This window comes from Diabrotica virgifera, chromosome 9 (assembly GCF_917563875.1).
Source record: "Diabrotica virgifera virgifera chromosome 9, PGI_DIABVI_V3a".
NCBI lineage: Eukaryota > Metazoa > Arthropoda > Insecta > Coleoptera > Chrysomelidae > Diabrotica > Diabrotica virgifera.
In genome coordinates, this window is record NC_065451.1 from 218,299,017 (window position 1) to 218,317,670 (window position 18,654).

The 18,654-nt window shown below is 32.4% G+C and overlaps 2 protein-coding genes across 7 annotated transcripts in view; both read left to right on the plus strand.

Moving 5' to 3' along the window:
- Window positions 1-4,311, plus strand: part of LOC126892034 (uncharacterized) — a 51,999-nt gene extending 47,688 nt beyond the window's left edge. For 5 of the 6 annotated variants that reach the window (XM_050661453.1, XM_050661449.1, XM_050661452.1 and 2 more), the window contains one exon: window positions 3,306-4,311. In XM_050661453.1, coding sequence (XP_050517410.1) covers window positions 3,309-4,262 — 954 coding nt within the window. In that variant the 5' untranslated portion in view covers window positions 3,306-3,308 and the 3' untranslated portion in view covers window positions 4,263-4,311. The remainder of the gene's footprint in view (window positions 1-3,305) is intronic. The other variant, XM_050661451.1, reaches the window with a different exon arrangement.
- LOC126892035 (uncharacterized) overlaps window positions 1-18,654 on the plus strand; it is a 573,784-nt gene that overhangs the window by 77,264 nt on the left and 477,866 nt on the right. The window lies entirely within an intron of this gene.

The window sequence follows — 18,654 nt, forward strand, 5'->3', positions numbered from 1 at the left end:
CGGTATGTCTACCGAATACCTCTCAAATTTGCTAAATTCGAAATTCGCTATTTTCTACCGAAAAATCAAAATTCTTAATTTTCAAATTAATCTGCCGATTTTTCTCTACCGAAAAATCAAAATTATTAGTAATTTTTTTTAGCGGGTAGATTTGGCAACAGAGTTTAGTCAATTTTCAAGAATTCTTTAATTGCTTTTACTAGCTTGTGACACAATCTGCGAACCAGCAGATACAGATTTACCGATATCAATTTTCTGACCAGTCCTTTGTCCTTTTATATTTTGATTTTGGGAGTATAATGTATCTACCTAAATCTGAATAGTGAATACTGAAGGATTGTGGCTTATTTTGATATAGAAGATAATTCCAAACTAAAAATAGTATTTATATTAAAATCTTAAAACAGGAGAAATTTATTTTGAACCTTTTTAACTTACAGTATTTCGACATAACTAAAGAACATTAAAAATTTTTTCGTTCTGAATTGCTTCATTATCCGACATTGTTTTGTTTTTAAACGATTATAAAGTGTAAAAAATCATGTTTTTGCCTATAAAACATTCCTTGTAAATTTTAGAGAAAAATGTTTCAAATAAATATTCTGGATCTTAATCTAATATGAAATACATAAACAATTGGAGATAATTGCAAAAAACCCTTATTTTTACAGTAATTTATAAATGTTAATAACTTATAACTATTATTTATTATAACAAAATTTTTTAACTTGTTTAAACAATTATCCAGCTTTCAAATAAGCATATTTGTATTTTGAACGTTAATCGGTACACGTGTGGTAAGTTTTTTTAAAAAGTCTACAACAGGAAAAAATATGCAGTTTTTTTTCATTATAAATAAATTAATTCCTTATAACAAAACTAAAGCATCCTTGATATTTAGTATTGCGTTAGTTAGACGGCTGTACTCGAGTTACTTTGGATTAAAAAAAATGAAGAAAATTGCTCTATAATACCTAGAAAGCCAAGAAATTACATTTTTTTAAGGTATACCGATTTTGAACTTTAAATGATTTTTATGATGAATGTAGCTTATTTTTGAATACTCATACCTAAAGTATCATTTTTTTTTGGAATGTGATAGCAAAAGAAGCAAAAAATAAAATCTACCGTAATTTGACGATTTCTACCGAAAAAATAGGAGCAGTCTCCCGAAATTTTGCCCAAGACCTGTGGCAACACTGCTTGGGATGTACATGTCAGTTGGTAGTTAACATTTCTTTACTAGATGGCGCTAGGAGTCATCGTCCAGGACAAACGGCGTCCGTTTGTCGTGTCGTTCCAGCCTTTTATTAGATTAGATACTGTAACATTTAGATTTTTTTAAGATTTTAGATTCACATTTTACTTTAATCGTTTTCGACACTCACTTCATCTTACCTCTTTAGAGGTCGCTAAAGGCATACGTTGGTAGATTATTTAAAAATATTTACCAAGGAGTCGGTGCGTTTTGGTTCAATTCAGGCTTCTTGCAAAGCCTCTTTGATAACAGGTAAACTTAGAAACACGTGTCAGGAGATGGCAAGAAACTCTAATTGAATCAAAACGAAACCAGCTATTTTTACAAGAATAAAAACCGCTAAACGCCATAAAAATGGGTGGCGCATAAAATATTCCAGCTACAAAAGATTTGATATGAATATTACGTGGCGCCAAAAATGTTTTTTCATTTTGAAGCAAAACAAAATTGTAGTTTTATTTTAAAAGATTTTTCCATAATATTTACTACATTTGAAGTAAAACGCGCCACAAAAAAGTAACTTTGGTACAGTTTGAATCTTGAAACTCTTTTGTGGCGCGTTTACTTCAAATTTAACAAATATTATGGAAAAATCTTTTAAAATAAAACTAAAATTTTATTTTGCATCAAAAAGAAAATACATTTTCGCGCCACGTAATATTCATATCAGATCTTTTGTAGCTGGAATATTGTATTCGCTACTCATTTTTTCGGCGTTTAGTGGTTTTTTATTCTTGTATCAGGAGTTTTTCAAAGTTTTTTTATAAATTAAATGTATGAAGTTGAATGCAATTTTTCTCGATTACACGTTAAGCTTTATAAATGGTCGCCTTTGTCGTATTATCTCCCAAATCATCTAGTGTTCACCGAATGTACACTAGATTTTTTTCTATTCGAAATAGATTGAAAAAAAATATTGGGATGGCCGGTTAATGAACTCGGATTGCCTGTTGCCATATCAAATTTAGCGTCGTTACCGCTACAAATACATAAACCATTTCGGAAATAATCGTTAAATTTATTATACCTTTGTATCTTAATAACTTCTAAGCAACTTAACCGATTTTGATCACTAAACATGAGTTTAAAACGTATTGAGAAGTAGTGTCTGATGCATCTAAGGTCAAGTATGATAACTGAATCTACTACAGGAATAATTGAGCTTGAAAAACCGTTTTTACCATAGAAAATAGATTTGATCATACTTATAAAGCCTATAACTTAAAAATTCGAATTTTCCTGGATATTGACACCGTTAGATTCGTCTAGAGTCCTACAAACACACAGTTATTGGCGCAAATTCGTAGGTTGAAATTTTGAGTAATTGTCGAAAAACCAACATTTTCAAAGTTTAGTTTTTCAGCTTTTCGGCGATACTGAGCTGTGTGTATGTCTGATCCTGGCGGCTTAAACACCATTTGAAAGCTTAACTTAACACTATTGATTTAGGGTATTTGCGAATCTCCTGTCTCTGCTTGAACAGAAGATATATACCCCAAAAAATATGCCCTTTTGTACCTACCAAGTCCTATAATAGCTGGCCTATGGATGGTCAAAAGTCACAAACTACACCGATTCTGAATTGGCCCTGGCCCCTTCTTCAAACACAGAAAAAAAATCAGATCGGTTTAACTTTTCCAGCCACATACATACATATCCACAAACCTTCCCTTTTTTAAATAGAAATTGAGTCATATTTCTGAGCTCGGTAACTTTTGAATGGTATAACCGATTTTCAAAATTAGACATGCGTTGGAAAGGTAATGATCAGTATGTACTATTAGAAGCCGCAAAGGTTGGACTTAAATTTTATAAGTTTTTGGTAGTTTTGGGGACGAGAACGAAAAACAGGCCCTAAATAGGAAGAGCCGTAAAATCCACACCCTTGGACCAAAATGGATGGTTGATATATGAATGGGTGAGTCTTTTCCTGAATTTTAAGGTGGAAGTTGGTAGTGTCGCGTGTAGGGAGGTGTGGGTGTGCGCCACTTACGAGAACTACCGTTCTCTGGTAATTAAGATTTTAATTAAGTCTATTATATTTCAGGAAATGGACATCGAATGGCCAAATTCGACAGAAAACGTCACATACACAACAACACACAACATATCGGACCTCGATGCTGAAGAATTCGACTACTACAACCATGTGTCCATCTTCTACAAGATATATATCGAAATCTACACCTTCCTAGCCATCATCTGCATCGTAGCTAACATTTTATTAATTTTCGTGATTTTAAAATACAGAAGATTAAGATATGACAAAGAAAATATCATAATACTTAACTGGTGTGTACTTAATACGTTTTTCATGTTGACACAACCACAAACTTTTAGGTTTTCGTTTTACTGGACAGGATTATGGAGCCATCGAGCTTTTTGTATACTAGAGCAAGCAGAATTCACTGCGCTATTTGGTGATATACTATTCATAGTTTTGTTGTTTATATTTTGGTTCTGTAAACTGTATTATCCTGCTAAATATGTAAAGTTAGCCAATCATGTTCGATTTGCTGTAATTATTGTTTATTTTATTTGTTTGTGTAGTTTTAGTTTGCACATATATGCTTGCTTCAATAGGAAATATATGAGGATTTCAGAGTTGGTGCTATGGTTGATGTACTTAATATTTGTTGTATTTATGATTGTTATGAACGTAGTACATTTAGTTAAAAGAAGAAAGTTTGTTCAAACAACGACAGTTTCCAACATACCCTTAATATTATGCAATGTGTATTTTTCTTCAATAATTTTGTTAATTTTTACTATACTTATAAACATAACGATAGACTTAGGTATAGAATTTGCAATTTGCCTTATGGCCACTTCTATGTTATTGAGTATAGTCACTCCCATTTACTTCTTCCTTACGTTGTATAGATATGACAAAAATTATAACACTTTTTTGGGGTACGTGTTGACCTGTCAGTGCAATAAATATGGAAAGGATGAATTTCAAGAAGAACCTGTTGTCTTCAATGGAACTGTGCAAATGTCATAGAATAAGTTGTAGGTAATATGTATATAGATTTAATAAATTAAAAATTCTTGTTTCTTGTTTTAAATTCTACTTTATAGTACGATCTTTCAAGGTAAAATATTGCAAAACCTCTAAATTTTAAAAAACCGCTTGGATTGACATGAAATTTGGCATACACATAGCTAACAAGTCAAAGAAAAAAAGTGATATTGTGCCGATGTGTGCTTTTGCCCTAGGGGTGACTCTCACCCCCTTTTGTGGGTGAAAAATATATGTTCGAAATAAGTCCAGAAATGGATAAAATGACAAATTCTAAGCAAATTTTGTTCCATAAAGTTTTTTCACCAAGTTAAAACTTTTCGAGTTATTTGCGAGTGAATATGTTAATTTTTCTACAAAATAACCACGTTGTCAGACAGTTTTTCGCAAATAACTCAAAAAGTAAGTATTTCGTCGAAAAAGAAATTTCTATCAAAAATATAGCACGTAAAAAAGTGAAAAACATGGTGTATATATTAGGTCACTATACCTAGCATAAGCAGACTTATAGTTAAGGAGGGGGTATGGTTTGAAATCAACATATCAAGCACATTTTTGTGAATTTTTTTCGAAGCTATGGTAGAATTATTTTATTTTTAAATTAAATAAGCATATTAAGTACAATTCAAAGAATATGCTAGAAAAAAATTCAATCCAAAATATTGAAAAATAATCCATTGGTGACAAATTTTGACAGGCAGCTCACAAAAAAATGGATTTTGCGGTGGACATCAGAACTCGACACTCGATCATACGAAACAAAAAATTCAAAAAGATTTTATTAGCTTATGAGTTTCACGAGGTCACAACGTCGAGTTTTTTTATTTTTAATGATTTTTGAATTTTTGGTATCACTCAGAAATCAAAAAAATTAAATTTTTGGTAAAAATTTTAATATATTTATTATTGTTGAACAAAAAATAAGCAAAAAAAGAAAAATATCTCGACGTTGTTACCTCATGAAATGTCTAAAGAAAATCTGTGCAAAATATCAGGTAGATCGGCGTAGTAGTTTTTCAGTTACAATGTCCACCGCATTTGAAAAAGCAGTTTTGAGAAAAATGCCTTTAAAGTTTTGACAACCGCATCTTTATCTTCTTATTTGTCTGCCAAATCGTAAAGTGATGCACATTGGAATATGTTTTTGGAATCGAGGAATAATCTACAAAAGAGAAGGCGAACAGTTGTTTAACGTTTCTCACTACGCTCAAGCGTGCTAGCGCGAAGTCGCGGCAAAGCGAGAAGGTAGGGATATTCAACACCCTGTATCTCTGGTAATTTTACTCCGATTATTTTGAAATTTTCAGAGTGTATTCTTGAAAGTATGCATTTTTATTTGAAATAATAAAAAAAATTAAATATTTCAAAGCATACCCCCCCCCTTAATGAAAAATAGGTTCATATTCAAATTCCAAATCGAATATTTTAAGGTGCCATAACCAAAAAACGAAGCGCTTTTTTGGGAAAACTCATTTTAACTTTTTTAAAGTGTTTAAAAAATGTTTTTTTGTGTTTTTAAAAAAGAAATTTTAGCATCAAAAGTAAACAAGTTACGCTCAAAATAAAGTTGATCCTTTTTTTGGTATGAAATAGGGAAAATCACCTCCTAATTAGCATTTTAAATGAACTTTTGTTACCACTTCACAAGTTTTTTACTCTCGTATGTATTGATCATATGATCTGTAAGTTTCATCAGTTCAAAGTCCTTATTTTTGACAGAGCTGCAGTTAAAAGGCTTGAACGACTCACTTATCACGAGTGTATGCAAATTTGGAAACACCAAATCTTAACCAATTTTTGTTTTACAGAAAAACAAAAAAATACAGAATATTCAGAAAAGTAAAGCCGACTTTTTTATTGTTTAAAATTTTTGGTATTTCTAACAATTTTTAAGTTAGTTTAAAAAAAAAGAATTTTTTACAAAATTAAAATTTTTTAAAATTTTATTTTAAAACCAAATTTTTTCAAAAATAAGCACTTTTAATCAATGAAACTTACAGATCATAATATAAACACAACATAAGTAAAGTAACTTGTGAAGCGGTAACGATTAATTGCATTTTAGTTGCTAATTGGGGAGGGGGGATCCTCCTGATTTTTTTTTAGCAAATCAACAACCAAAGGGACCAACTTTATTTTAAGCGTAACTTGCTTACATTAATTTGATGCTAGAAATTTTTTTTTATAAAAACAGAAATAAATCTTTTTTTAAACACTTTAAAAATGTTATAATGTGATTTCCATAAGAATGCTTCATTGAATTATTCTATTTGGAATTTTTCGAATATGAACCTATTTTTCATTAGCTATATAAATCTAGTTATACAGCTAACTAGTTTTTGCTAGGCATAGAGACCTAATATACAAGGTGTCCCAGACTAATTTAGCCACGCTATATCTCTTAAACGAATAGAGATTTTCGAATGGGACAAAAGGTGGTCTATTCTACTTGTAATACACTTTAATATGGCGTAGAAGAAAATTATCACTAGTAATACCACTAGAGGTCAAATTATTTCCGGAAATTTTTTTGAGATCATGAATATTTTGAAAATTTCCCGAGTCGCAAACGAGGGAAATTTTCTAAAAATATTCATGATCAAAAAAAAATTTCCGGATATTAATTTGACTTCGCGTGGTATTCGGTAAGAAAATTCCACACCAAATTTGCATTTGAAAATCCAAAGCTGCATGAACAGATTAATAGCGCGCCATAGCTTTGTCAGCAATTATTTAGGCTTTCAAATTCGTAATTTCTACTCATTGTAGTTGCATGGGAATACCATTTCAAGATAGAAAATAGTATATTCTTCAATTTTACATAAGTTTTGAGTAACTACAAGTGATAGAAAATGAATCAAAACTAAATTATGTAAACAAATAAAAACCAGTCTGTCAAAAATGTTCTGTTATTGTAAACGTCAAAAAATTTCCACTATAATTCGCTGTTGGGTACCCCACGAGCAAAAAATTTCCGATAAAATACCTCCGTTGCCATGGTGATCTGTCAAAATAACGTATTTTGATTGGTTCAAAATTACAGGTGTGGAATTTTCATTAGTAATACCACTAGAGGTCAAATTATTTCCGGAAATTTTTTTGAGATCATGAATATTTTGAAAATTTCCCGAGTCGCAGACGAGGGAAATTTTCTAAAAATATTCATGATCAAAAAAAAATTTCCGGATATTAATTTGACTTCGCGTGGTATTCGGTAAGAAAATTCCACACCAAATTTGCATTTGAAAATCCAAAGCTGCATGAACAGATTAATAGCGCGCCATAGCTTTGTCAGCAATTATTTAGGCTTTCAAATTCGTAATTTCTACTCATTGTAGTTGCATGGGAATACCATTTCAAGATAGAAAATAGTATATTATTCAATTTTACATAAGTTTTGAGTAACTACAAGTGATAGAAAATGAATCAAAACTAAATTATGTAAACAAATAAAAACCAGTCTGTCAAAAATGTTCTGTTATTGTAAACGTCAAAAAATTTCCACTATAATTCGCTGTTGGGTACCCCACGAGCAAAAAATTTCCGATAAAATACCTCCGTTGCCATGGTGATCTGTCAAAATAACGTATTTTGATTGGTTCAAAATTACAGGTGTGGAATTTTCCACAAAATATTCATCCCTTAGTTACAAACCCTAACTTTAATTTTTTTAAAAGCACAAAGTATATTTTTTTATAGTTTTGGATGTGGTCTTCTATCGTCTATTCAACACATTTTTTGAAAATAAAATGGGTTCGTAAATAACCAAGAAAATATCAGTTTAGTTTTGTTAATTATGTGTCCCAGACTAATTTATCCAGGCTATATTTCTTAAACGTATAGAGATTTTCGAATGGGACAAAAACTGATCTATTACATTTGTAATACACTTTAAATAAACAAGGTGCAGCATAATAAATATGCAATAAAATATTTTAATAATACTCATCTTACTCCTGAGGAAGACAAATCCAAAGACACAAAAATTATAATAAATATATTTTCCACCTACCTCTAACGAAAGTATACTTTTCCGGACCTGGTTGTAGGGAGCAAAGTTGTTCTTTTCCTCCCTAGGGAGGAAAATATTTTTCCTCCCTAGGAAAATATTTTTCCTCCCTAGGGAGGAAAAGTAAAAGTGACTTCATGGTATTTCATTCATGAAATATAACTTATTGACGCCCTGTACAATACCTATTTTCTATTACGTAAGTATCTATACATTTTAACGTTTATTTAAAAACACTGTGTATTTTGCAGAATGGTAAAAAAACAGTAAATTGTTATTCTGATTTAACAATGTTTACATTAATAATTTGACTTATATTTGACAGTTGACAGTTATATTGTACCTACTTGATAGTTTTAGTTCTAATAAATTTTGTTGGTTAGTTACATAGATAAATTAAGTAAAAATGAAAAAATGACTTGTTATTTGAGGAAGGTGGAAAAACCATATGTATAACATGGGAGTAAAGTACCTTTTCCTCCCTTGAATGATCACTGCCCTCCGCTACGCGTCGGGCAGTAAACTTCATTCTCGGGAGGAAAAGTAGCACTTTCCTCCCTTGTTATACAAATAGGTATTACTAAAAACACTAATATATTCTTTTCACACCTTTTCTTGCACTGATATATTTATACATAACTTGAAAGATGCAGCAACTAAACGCCATACTGTCTGTGTGTGCGCAGTATTATGAAATTTTACTCTTAATCGCGCCTAAAGAAGTATAACTTCAAAAATTTTGTTAATTGCTTAGTAAAAAAATCCCAGGAACCCAATTATTGAAACGGCATTTCAAAATGTTTAATCCCCACGACGTTATTAAAAAAACAAATTATAAACAAATATGAATAATTTTCAAATGCCATTTTAGGGGGAAGTTTAATTGAAATTTGAATTTATCAATACATTTATGGAAAATGTACATAAAAATAAAAAATAATGAGATGTTAAGCAGGGAACACTTCTTTGGCAACAACCGCGTTTTTGCAATTGAAAATATATTAACATTTAATAAACAAATTCAATAGCTCAAAAAATATTAAATATTTTTCGACCAATTTTTTTTTGCTTAATACTGGTAACATAGTGCAACTTAGTCTGTAAAATAAGATACTTTATAGTGCTTATTTAAAATGCTAAAAATAATGTTTTGCAAATTACTTTTTAAAGTTTTATATACAATTATTTAAATAAATAGGGGGTCAAATTTAATTTAGTAAGTCTTATGTGAAAGACTTACCCTTTAACTTTGCAGAAAAAATCCCATAGACCTTCATTAATAAATGAATTACCTCAGCAGTTGCAAAAATGACACCTTTTTAATTATTTAAACAATGATCCCCTTGTATGATTTGGATACTTTCTTGAAAATGTCTTTTGTACCCACCTAAACTTAGATATAAAATTTGTTTTAACCTGTACGAATTTACATTTTGACTTTTTTTATTTTATTAGGCTAATATACCTACTGGCAGATAAGGTACGAGCTGGCGTTCCTAAAAATGAAAATCCGGTAACATTTTTTTTCAAAATATTTGCTATAAACGAAATTAAACAAAAAGTTAGCCACTATAACATTCATTAGACATTTTCCCTTAACACAACTAAATTTTTATAATAACGACTAAAGTTTGTCCCATAAAGTTTCCTATAGATTATGGAACTATTAACAATATAATGATTTAACGTTTGCCCTAATTACAGTTCTATTCATAGTTGTTGGGACTTTTGCATAGTTTAACTATAAATCAAGACCCCAATATAGTCTGTGAGCACGTATAATTAATAAATCAGATGTTAGTTACATCAATAAGGTATAAGGTATAATATGTAATATATTAAATGAGAAACATTTATTGTGTAAAATTTGACAACTTTGTATTATTTGATCAATAGAACAAAAAGATACTGATACAAAATAGTCATTTTGTTTATCTCGTGTTCAAATTTGGCAATGCACTTCCTTTTCGAAATTTTCTATGTAAAACCCAAAAATTTGTCTCAAAATATGGCAAAGCATATCCCATAAATTGATCCTACGCAATAAATGTCCTGGATGCCTTCATGTTATTTATCACCCGACATATGTTAGTATCCTAAATCACAGAACTTCTATCCCTGCCTCATCCGCCAGCCCAATCCAAAAAACAACACAAAAACACACCATACCACACACATTCTATCACATTTCTACAACCAACACAAATTCAGCTTTCTAGAATTATAATTCTTCTTCTTGTAGTTCTTTCTCCTATCGGAGGTTGGCTATCATCATAGCTATCCGTACCTTATTGGCGGCTGCTCTGAAAAGATCTACTGAGCTGCAACTGTACCACTCTCTTAAGTTTCTTAGCCAGGAAATTATTCTTCTACTTATAGATTTTTACCCTTTATTTTACCTTGCATTATGAGCCTTAATATCTCATATTGCGCACCTCTGGTAATGTGGCCTAAATATCCTAGCTTTCTTGTTTTTATGTTCTTTATCACCTCGCAATCCTTTTGCAGCCTTCTTAACACTTTTGCATTTGAAACTCGATGGATCCATGGTATTTTCAAAATCCTTCTATAGCACCACATCTCAAAGGCTTCCAAATTCTTTATATTTTCTACTTTTAGTATCCAGCTTTCCACTCCATACAACAAAGTCGAGAACACGTAGAATCTTAAGGCTCTTATCCTCAGCTCCAGAGGAAGGTCTCGATTAACAAACATCTTTTTCATTTTTATAAATGCTTGTCTTGCAATTTCAATGCGTGTCCTGATTTCTCTACCGTGGTCATTGTTTTCATTTACCCAGGTTCCCAGATATTTGTAGTTATTCACTCTTTCTACTTATTTTCCCTCGATATCCAACCTTCCTACTGTATGTTGTTTAAAAATAATCATGAACTTGGTTTTCTTAACGTTCATTTATAGTCCATAGTCCATACTGACTTGATGTAATCTATTTACTAATAGTTGCAGTGCATCTAGACTGTCTGCAAAAATAGCGGTGTCGTCTGCGAATCTTATGTTGTTCAAGATTTTACCGTTTATTGATATACCCTGTTCTTCCTCTGATATTGCTTCCTTAAAAATAGCTTCGCTGTACATATTGAATAAAAATGGACACAACACGCAACCCTGTCTAACACCTCTCTTGATGTTTATGGCCTCTGTTTCGACATTTTTGATTTTAACCGTTGCTTTTTGATTCCAGTACAGATTGACAATAACCCGTATATCTCAACTGTCCACATTATTCCCTTTTAAAAGTTTTATGAGTTTCTGATGTTGTACTCTATCCAACAACGTAAGTGGACGTGGGCTAGTCCAGATGGCATAACAATAAACGAAATCGATTTCATCATCACAAACAGAAAAAATATTATCCAAGATGTTACAGTAATCAATAAAATCACTGTTGGGAGTGACCATCGGTTGGTTAGAGCAAAAATATTGATCAACATTAGACAAGAGAGGACAGCTATGATAACAGAGAGGCATTCTAATAAATGGGAATCGATAGAAGATAGTGTAGCTTATCAGAAACTCATAACTTCAGAACTGAAAGAAGTAGAACATCTAAATGAAAATGCATTAGATATAGAGGTGACAAACATGCGAATAAACAGTGCGATTCGAAACGCTCATAGCAAATATAAGGAAAAAAGAAAAAACAAGATAGATAAACTTACTCAAGCTACTAAAGACCTTATAAACAAAAGAAGAGAATTGAAAAACAAATACAAAGATAATTTTGCAGCACTTAGACAGTTAAACAAAGATATCACAAAATCCATTCGAAAAGATGTCAGAAATTACAACACTGAATACATAACTCAAGCCATTGATAAAAATAAGAGTTTAAAGGTACTGCGCCGACAAATGACTGAAGGATCGAAAAATATTTGTAAACTTGTAAATAAAAAAGGAGAAATAACAACAAATAAGGAAGATATTTTAAAAATTGCTCAAGATTTTTACTCAGAATTGTATAAGCGAGAAGAACTTCCAGATCCTGATCAAAGTCAAATACCAAAAGTTCAAAATGTAGGCTCAGAAGACATCCCAGATATCACAACAGAGGAAATAAAGTCAGCTCTCTCGGAGATGAAAAACAATAAATCACCTGGAGAAGATGGGATAGTCATTGAACACATCAAAGAAGGAGGAGAAACGTTAATAAATGTGTTGAAAAAGATGTTCAATGTTTGTTTGACAAGAGGCGTAACCCCCTCTCAGTGGCATAATGCAATAATAACCATAATGCATAAAAAAGGTGACATTTCAGATCTGAAGAACTACAGACCTATTAGTTTGCTCTCTCATACATACAAACTATTCATGAAAATAATAATAAAACGGCTTGTGAACAAACTGGATAGTTACCAACCTTGTGAACAGGCTGGGTTCCGCTCCAGATACGGAACAAACGATCATCTACAAGTTATAAAAACGCTAATAGAAAAGTTCACAGAGTATAACAAGCCTATCTTTCTTATATTCGTGGATTATGAAAAGGCGTTCGATACTATAGATCATCATAAAATGCTTCGAGCATTGGCGGACTGCCGCATTGACTACCGATATATCGCCTTGATTAAAAGTATCTACGAAACTGGTACAGCTTGTGTTCGACTTCATGAAGATACCAAGAAATTTAGAATAGAACGTGAAATTAGACAGGGTGATACTATCTCCCCGAAATTGTTTACAGCTGTTCTTGAATATATGTTCAAGCAAATGGAAGGAGAGGATAATATGGGAATCAATATAAACGGGGAGGATCTGAACCACCTAAGATTTGCCGATGACATCGTTTTAATATCTGATAGAGTTGATAAAGCTACAAAAATGCTGCACACGCTCTATAAAGTGTCAAAAACAATTGGTCTTAAAATTAACACCTCAAAGACAAAATGTATGACCAACCTTGTAGTCAGCGATAAAATTCAGATTGAGAGTCATAGCATCGACCAATTAATAGCTTACAAATATCTAGGGCATGAGATTCGCTTGAGCCGAGATAACCAGACAACTGAAATACAAAGAAGGATAGGTCTCACATGGGCTGCCTTCGGTAGATTAAATAACATTTTCAAGTCTAATATTCCAGTTTGTTTAAAAAGAAAAGTTTTTGACCAGTGTGTTTTGCCGGTTCTTACATATGGTGCAGAAACACTAACTCTGACAAAAAGAACAATAAATAAAATAAGAGTTACACAACGCGCTATGGAAAGATCAATGTTAGGTATTACCATCAGAGATAAAGTACCGAACCTAGAAATAAGAAGAAGAACAGGAGTCACGGAGGCAGTTGAAAGAATAGCCATGGCTAAATGGGCTTGGGCAGGACATGTTGCCAGACTGACGGATGACAGATGGACCTCTGGAATGGCGACCAAGGCAGGAGGCATATCGAAGCAGAGGACGATCACCGACTAGATGGACGGATGATATCAAGCGCATCACCACAAATTGGATGCAAGAAGCTCAAGATAGAAATAGGTGGAAATTTTTACGGGAGGCCTACGTTCAGCAGTGGACAAATATAGGCTAGTTGATGATGATGATGACTCTATCAAAACCCTTTTGATAATCTATAAAGCAGACATAGAGATCTTGGTTCATATCTAGTCGTCTTTGAGCGAGAACGTTAAAAGCGAACAGAGCCTCTCTCGTTCCTAGTCCTCCTCTGAAACCAAACTGGGTGTCATCTATATCTTCCTCTATTTTTTTGTATAGTCTTCCATGTATGAAGTAACGTTTACACGTATCCAGTAACTGGCGCCAGTCTCACTGGAATGCCAGTAGCCTGAAAAATAGACCACCTTTCTATTCGAGACAGCGCTGGCAGACAGCGCTGGACTGGAACAAGAAAGCGTTTACATGATGCCACTACCATGCCAGCACTGTCCTTCTAGTACGACTGGCGCCAGTTGCTGGAAACATGTAAACGCGCCATTATTTTGAGGAATATCTTAAGTGTGTGGCTTATTAAAGAAATTGTTCTGTACTGGGAGCATTCTGTCGCATGTATTGACTTTGGTAGTGTTACAAATGTGGACAGCAACCAATCCGTGGGTAGTACTCCTGTTGTATATACCTTGTTGAACAGATCTAAAAGTATATGCAGTGTTTCTTCGTCAATGCCTTTAATTAGCTCAGTGGGTATCTGATTTGGGCCTACTGCTTTTGCGGTCTTTGCATTTCTAATTGCCTGTTCTAATTCGCACATTATTATTTTCGGTCCTGTTTGTTCCTGTGGTTCTTCTTGTATCATTCTATCATCGTCGAATAGTTTCATTATGTATTCCTGCCAAAACCTTAATTTATCTTTGATGTCTGCGATGAGTTTACCGTTATCATTTTTAAGTATCCCATAGTGTGCTCGCTTTTTGGTACTTGTTAGTTCTTTTATTTTTTATGCATATTAAAGCTGTCGTATTTTCTGTCATACTCTTCTATTTCTTTGCATTGTTCTGTTAACCACTTTTCCTTAGCCTTTTTTATCTCTACTGTAATTTTATTTTGTAGTTCTTTGTATTTTGGCTCATTTTTCCCTTTGGCTTTTCTCCTCTCTTCCATTAATGCTAGAATTTCCGAAGTCATCCACTTCTGCTATTTATTTGTCTTTGCAGGCTTTAAATTTTTTTCCCCAGCCTTTAGAAGTGCCTTCTGTATTTTATTCCATTTTTCATTGACATCTTTTGATGTTAAAATTTCTTCTTCTACTTGTGTTAGATTTGAGTTGACTTGTTGGATCATTTTTTGATGTATTTCGGTTTTTCTTAATTTCGTATAATCAAGTGAGGGTTTATTTTTACGTCTTACTATCTTTTTGAGTTTCAAGTGCATTACTGCTATCAGCGGGTTATGATCTGAGTTGACATCTGCTCCAGGGTACGCCTTAACTGCTTTAATTGAATTTTTGTATCTATTTTTGACCAGTATATTGTCTATTTGGTTTCTGACGATGCGGTCTTTGTTGTATGTAGGAGATCTCCAAGTGTACAATCTTCTGTCGGGTAGTTGGAACATTGTGTTCATTACTGCAAAATGTTCATTTTGACAAAAATCGACGAGTCTATCCCCTGTTTTGTTTCTGACACCTAGTTCAAATTACCCAACATATTCGTCAACTTTTCCTCTCCCAATTTTAGCATTAAAGTCCCCCATTACTATCGTAATGTCGTCTTTTATAATAGATCTTAAAATTGCGTTTAACTCCCTGTAAAAATGTTACATCTCCTCTTCATCCTTATCAGCTGTTGGTGCGTATTATAATAGATGGTAGAATTATAATAGAATAGACGAAACAAGATGCAGGCTGCGGATCAGATGGATAGACTGCATGGTGGGAAGCCGCATGATATACGCAATGTTACTGCGGAAACTGTGATAGTAACGGTAGCCAGAGCTATTCGCAGGGGGAGTTTTTTCTCTTGTTAAATCAGTTTAATTATATGCTACACTCAGCAATAACAGATAAGCATACCTTAGGCTATGTGGATTGCAATGTTATCTTAGCCCACAGCAAATTAAATAGAACAGTCACAGATATAATGCAACAGACCATGAATATTAGGAGTTTAAATGTACGTACAATTGTTTTTTCAACGAAAACTTTTCGTTTATAAATTCGCAAAGTCTGTGTGTTATTGCGTTGCCGCTCCTGCAATACTTAGAGCAGATTTATCGATGGTTTCTTATGCAGTTTTGTCTTCTGAATCCAAATCTGAAAACCGCATTTCGATATCTCTAACCGCCTTCGAGATAACCGACCTCAAAGTCTAAAATGTGACGTCACAATCATTTTATTTTCTGCCGACACACTAACCGTCAGCTGAAATCGTTGCTAGTAAGTAGGCTAGTTTTTTAATCTGAATTTGTCAAGCAAAGCATAGGTTATATACATTTGAGTTTAATACTTCGTGAATGTCAGAATAAATTTTAAATGAAGTATTAATAAAATATCAATTTTAACTATTTATAATGGGAAATAAGCCACAATATTATTAAAAAATAATTTTCATTAACGTTTCGACGCCCAAATCGGGTGCCGTTGTCAAAATACAAAATACTACTGTATTTTGTATTTTGACAACGGCACCCGATTTGGGCGTCGAAACGTTAATAAAAATCATTTTTTAATAATATTGTGGCTTATTTCCCATTATAAATAGTTAAAATTGTAAAAATGGCACAAGAAAATAGCTTCAGAACAACATTAATAAAATATCAATGACATTTGATTTAATTATGACAGCGAATTTAATTATTATAATATAAAATAAATAAGATGTTCAAAAATACAATCTGAGTATATTTTGAAAATAATAATTTATTAAAAACTTTAAAAAGGTTTATACGAGTATACGGCCTCCCCTTTAATGCTAAATGGACTGTTCCATTTGTTATGAAATGAAAATTGTTATTATAGTCAATTTGCTAAACTCAGACACAACTGGCTAGTGATTCTAGTAGGTAATTTTTTAGTTTTTTGCCAATTTTGCCAAAATTGGCAAAATTACTAATTATTTAGTAATTATTAACTATTTAGTAATTATTTTTTCTGCCAAATCGGCAAAATTAATGACTAAAATTACTAGCCAGTTGTGTCTGAGTTTAGCAAACCGACCATATGAAATGTTGTTTGGAATAAAAAATTAGGGTCTGATATGTGCATCCTTCTAAAGGAAAAAATATTTGAAAATTTTTCTCAAATTATGGATACCAACATTTTCATTTATAACTCTTTTATTTTTAATTTGACGAAGAAAAGTTATTCTTCATAAAAAGCTCTTCACGGTCTAAGATTTATGATGCAACCATCATATCGATACATCAGTATCAGAGGGCACCAACTCAAAAAACATAGGTCTTCACAAATCAACTTTAACTTATTTTTTCTGGGAGCAAATATTTTTAATCTGTTGTAAATGGTCCATTTGTTTTTCAAATAGAACAAAATTTTGGAATTAGATGTTTATTTTATGGTTCTTTTAGATGATAATTTTTAATTAATTTTTTTTTAAAGAATTCAGATTTTTTTTTGAGTTGGTGCACTATGAAACTGTCGACACATGATTTTTTAACAGTTAGTGCATTTTGTACAGGGTATTTGTATGGAAATCAAATAAAATTATTTAAGTATTTTTTTTCTTATAAAATCACTATTGTTTCCTTGTTATGAAAAATATAATAAAATCAAAATAATTCTGAATTGTCACTTTCTTCAGCAGCGGCAGAAGTTGGTAAGTTCTGGAAAAACTGAAGGTTTATTGGAGAGAATGAGGTGGTTCTTCATAAGCCACGCTCGTTGTGTTTTATCGATTATTTATGACATTATAATTTTCGTCAAAATAAGACTTCTTTTACATTATTTTGTGTGGCTGGTTTTTCTCAACTCTTAGAATTTGTATTTCACTACATTTTATTTTGTCTCCGGCTTCATTTATATTAAAATTTTTCTCAATTTTTTGTAAATTTTTACTTCATACACTTCGGCAATTTCTTCTGTAGCGTACCAGGCTGTCCAGTTTTCTTTTTCCATTTTTCTTTTTCTTTTTGTATAGACATGACTCTGTCTGTTTTTTCAATGTGCCTCTAGTAAGTTGTCGTTCCATCGTTTTCGTGGTCTTCCCAATGATCATCTTCCTATTGGGGAATCGTCTCTCGCTGTCCTGACTACCCTATTTGTTGTCATTCGGCTTATGTGGTCATTTCATTCTATTGTTCTGTTTCTTACCCAGTTATTAATGTTAGCCACCTTGCATCTTCGTCGTATATCTGTACTTCTAGCTCTGTCCTATAGAGTCTTACCATCTGTTTTTCGAATGGTTTTCATCTCCGCTGTTTCGAGCAATTATTTTGTCCTATCTGTGTCGTGTCGTGTTTCTGCCGCGTATGTTATTATTACTCTGATGACTGTTTTGTAAATTCTGCCTTTCATTTCTTCTCCGATATTTTTATTGGAAGTTTTCTTAACCAGGCTAATAATTATCGGTACCATTTGTGATAAAATATAGAGCTGGTTTCCTTTTAGGTATCTTTTTTTTTTCTTTTTCTATGAGGGCATGCATCGCATCACCCTCATTTTGAGTATGTCCAACTACTAAGAATTTGTGAGTTATGCTTTTTATTGCAAGTTTTGACAGCAATATAAAAATAAGCAAGCAATGAACTTGTTTTTGTTTTGGCCCAGGCAATTATCGGAGTAAAATATGTGCTCATATTGAGTCCCATGGTTCTTTAGATACTGTCAAAGACACGTACTTATTTCATTAACAACTCTGCTTGCGATACGTTCGTGCCACAAAAAACTATAGCAATGTTTGTGAGAAATATCAAATATAGTGAAGTTGTAACATAAAAGGC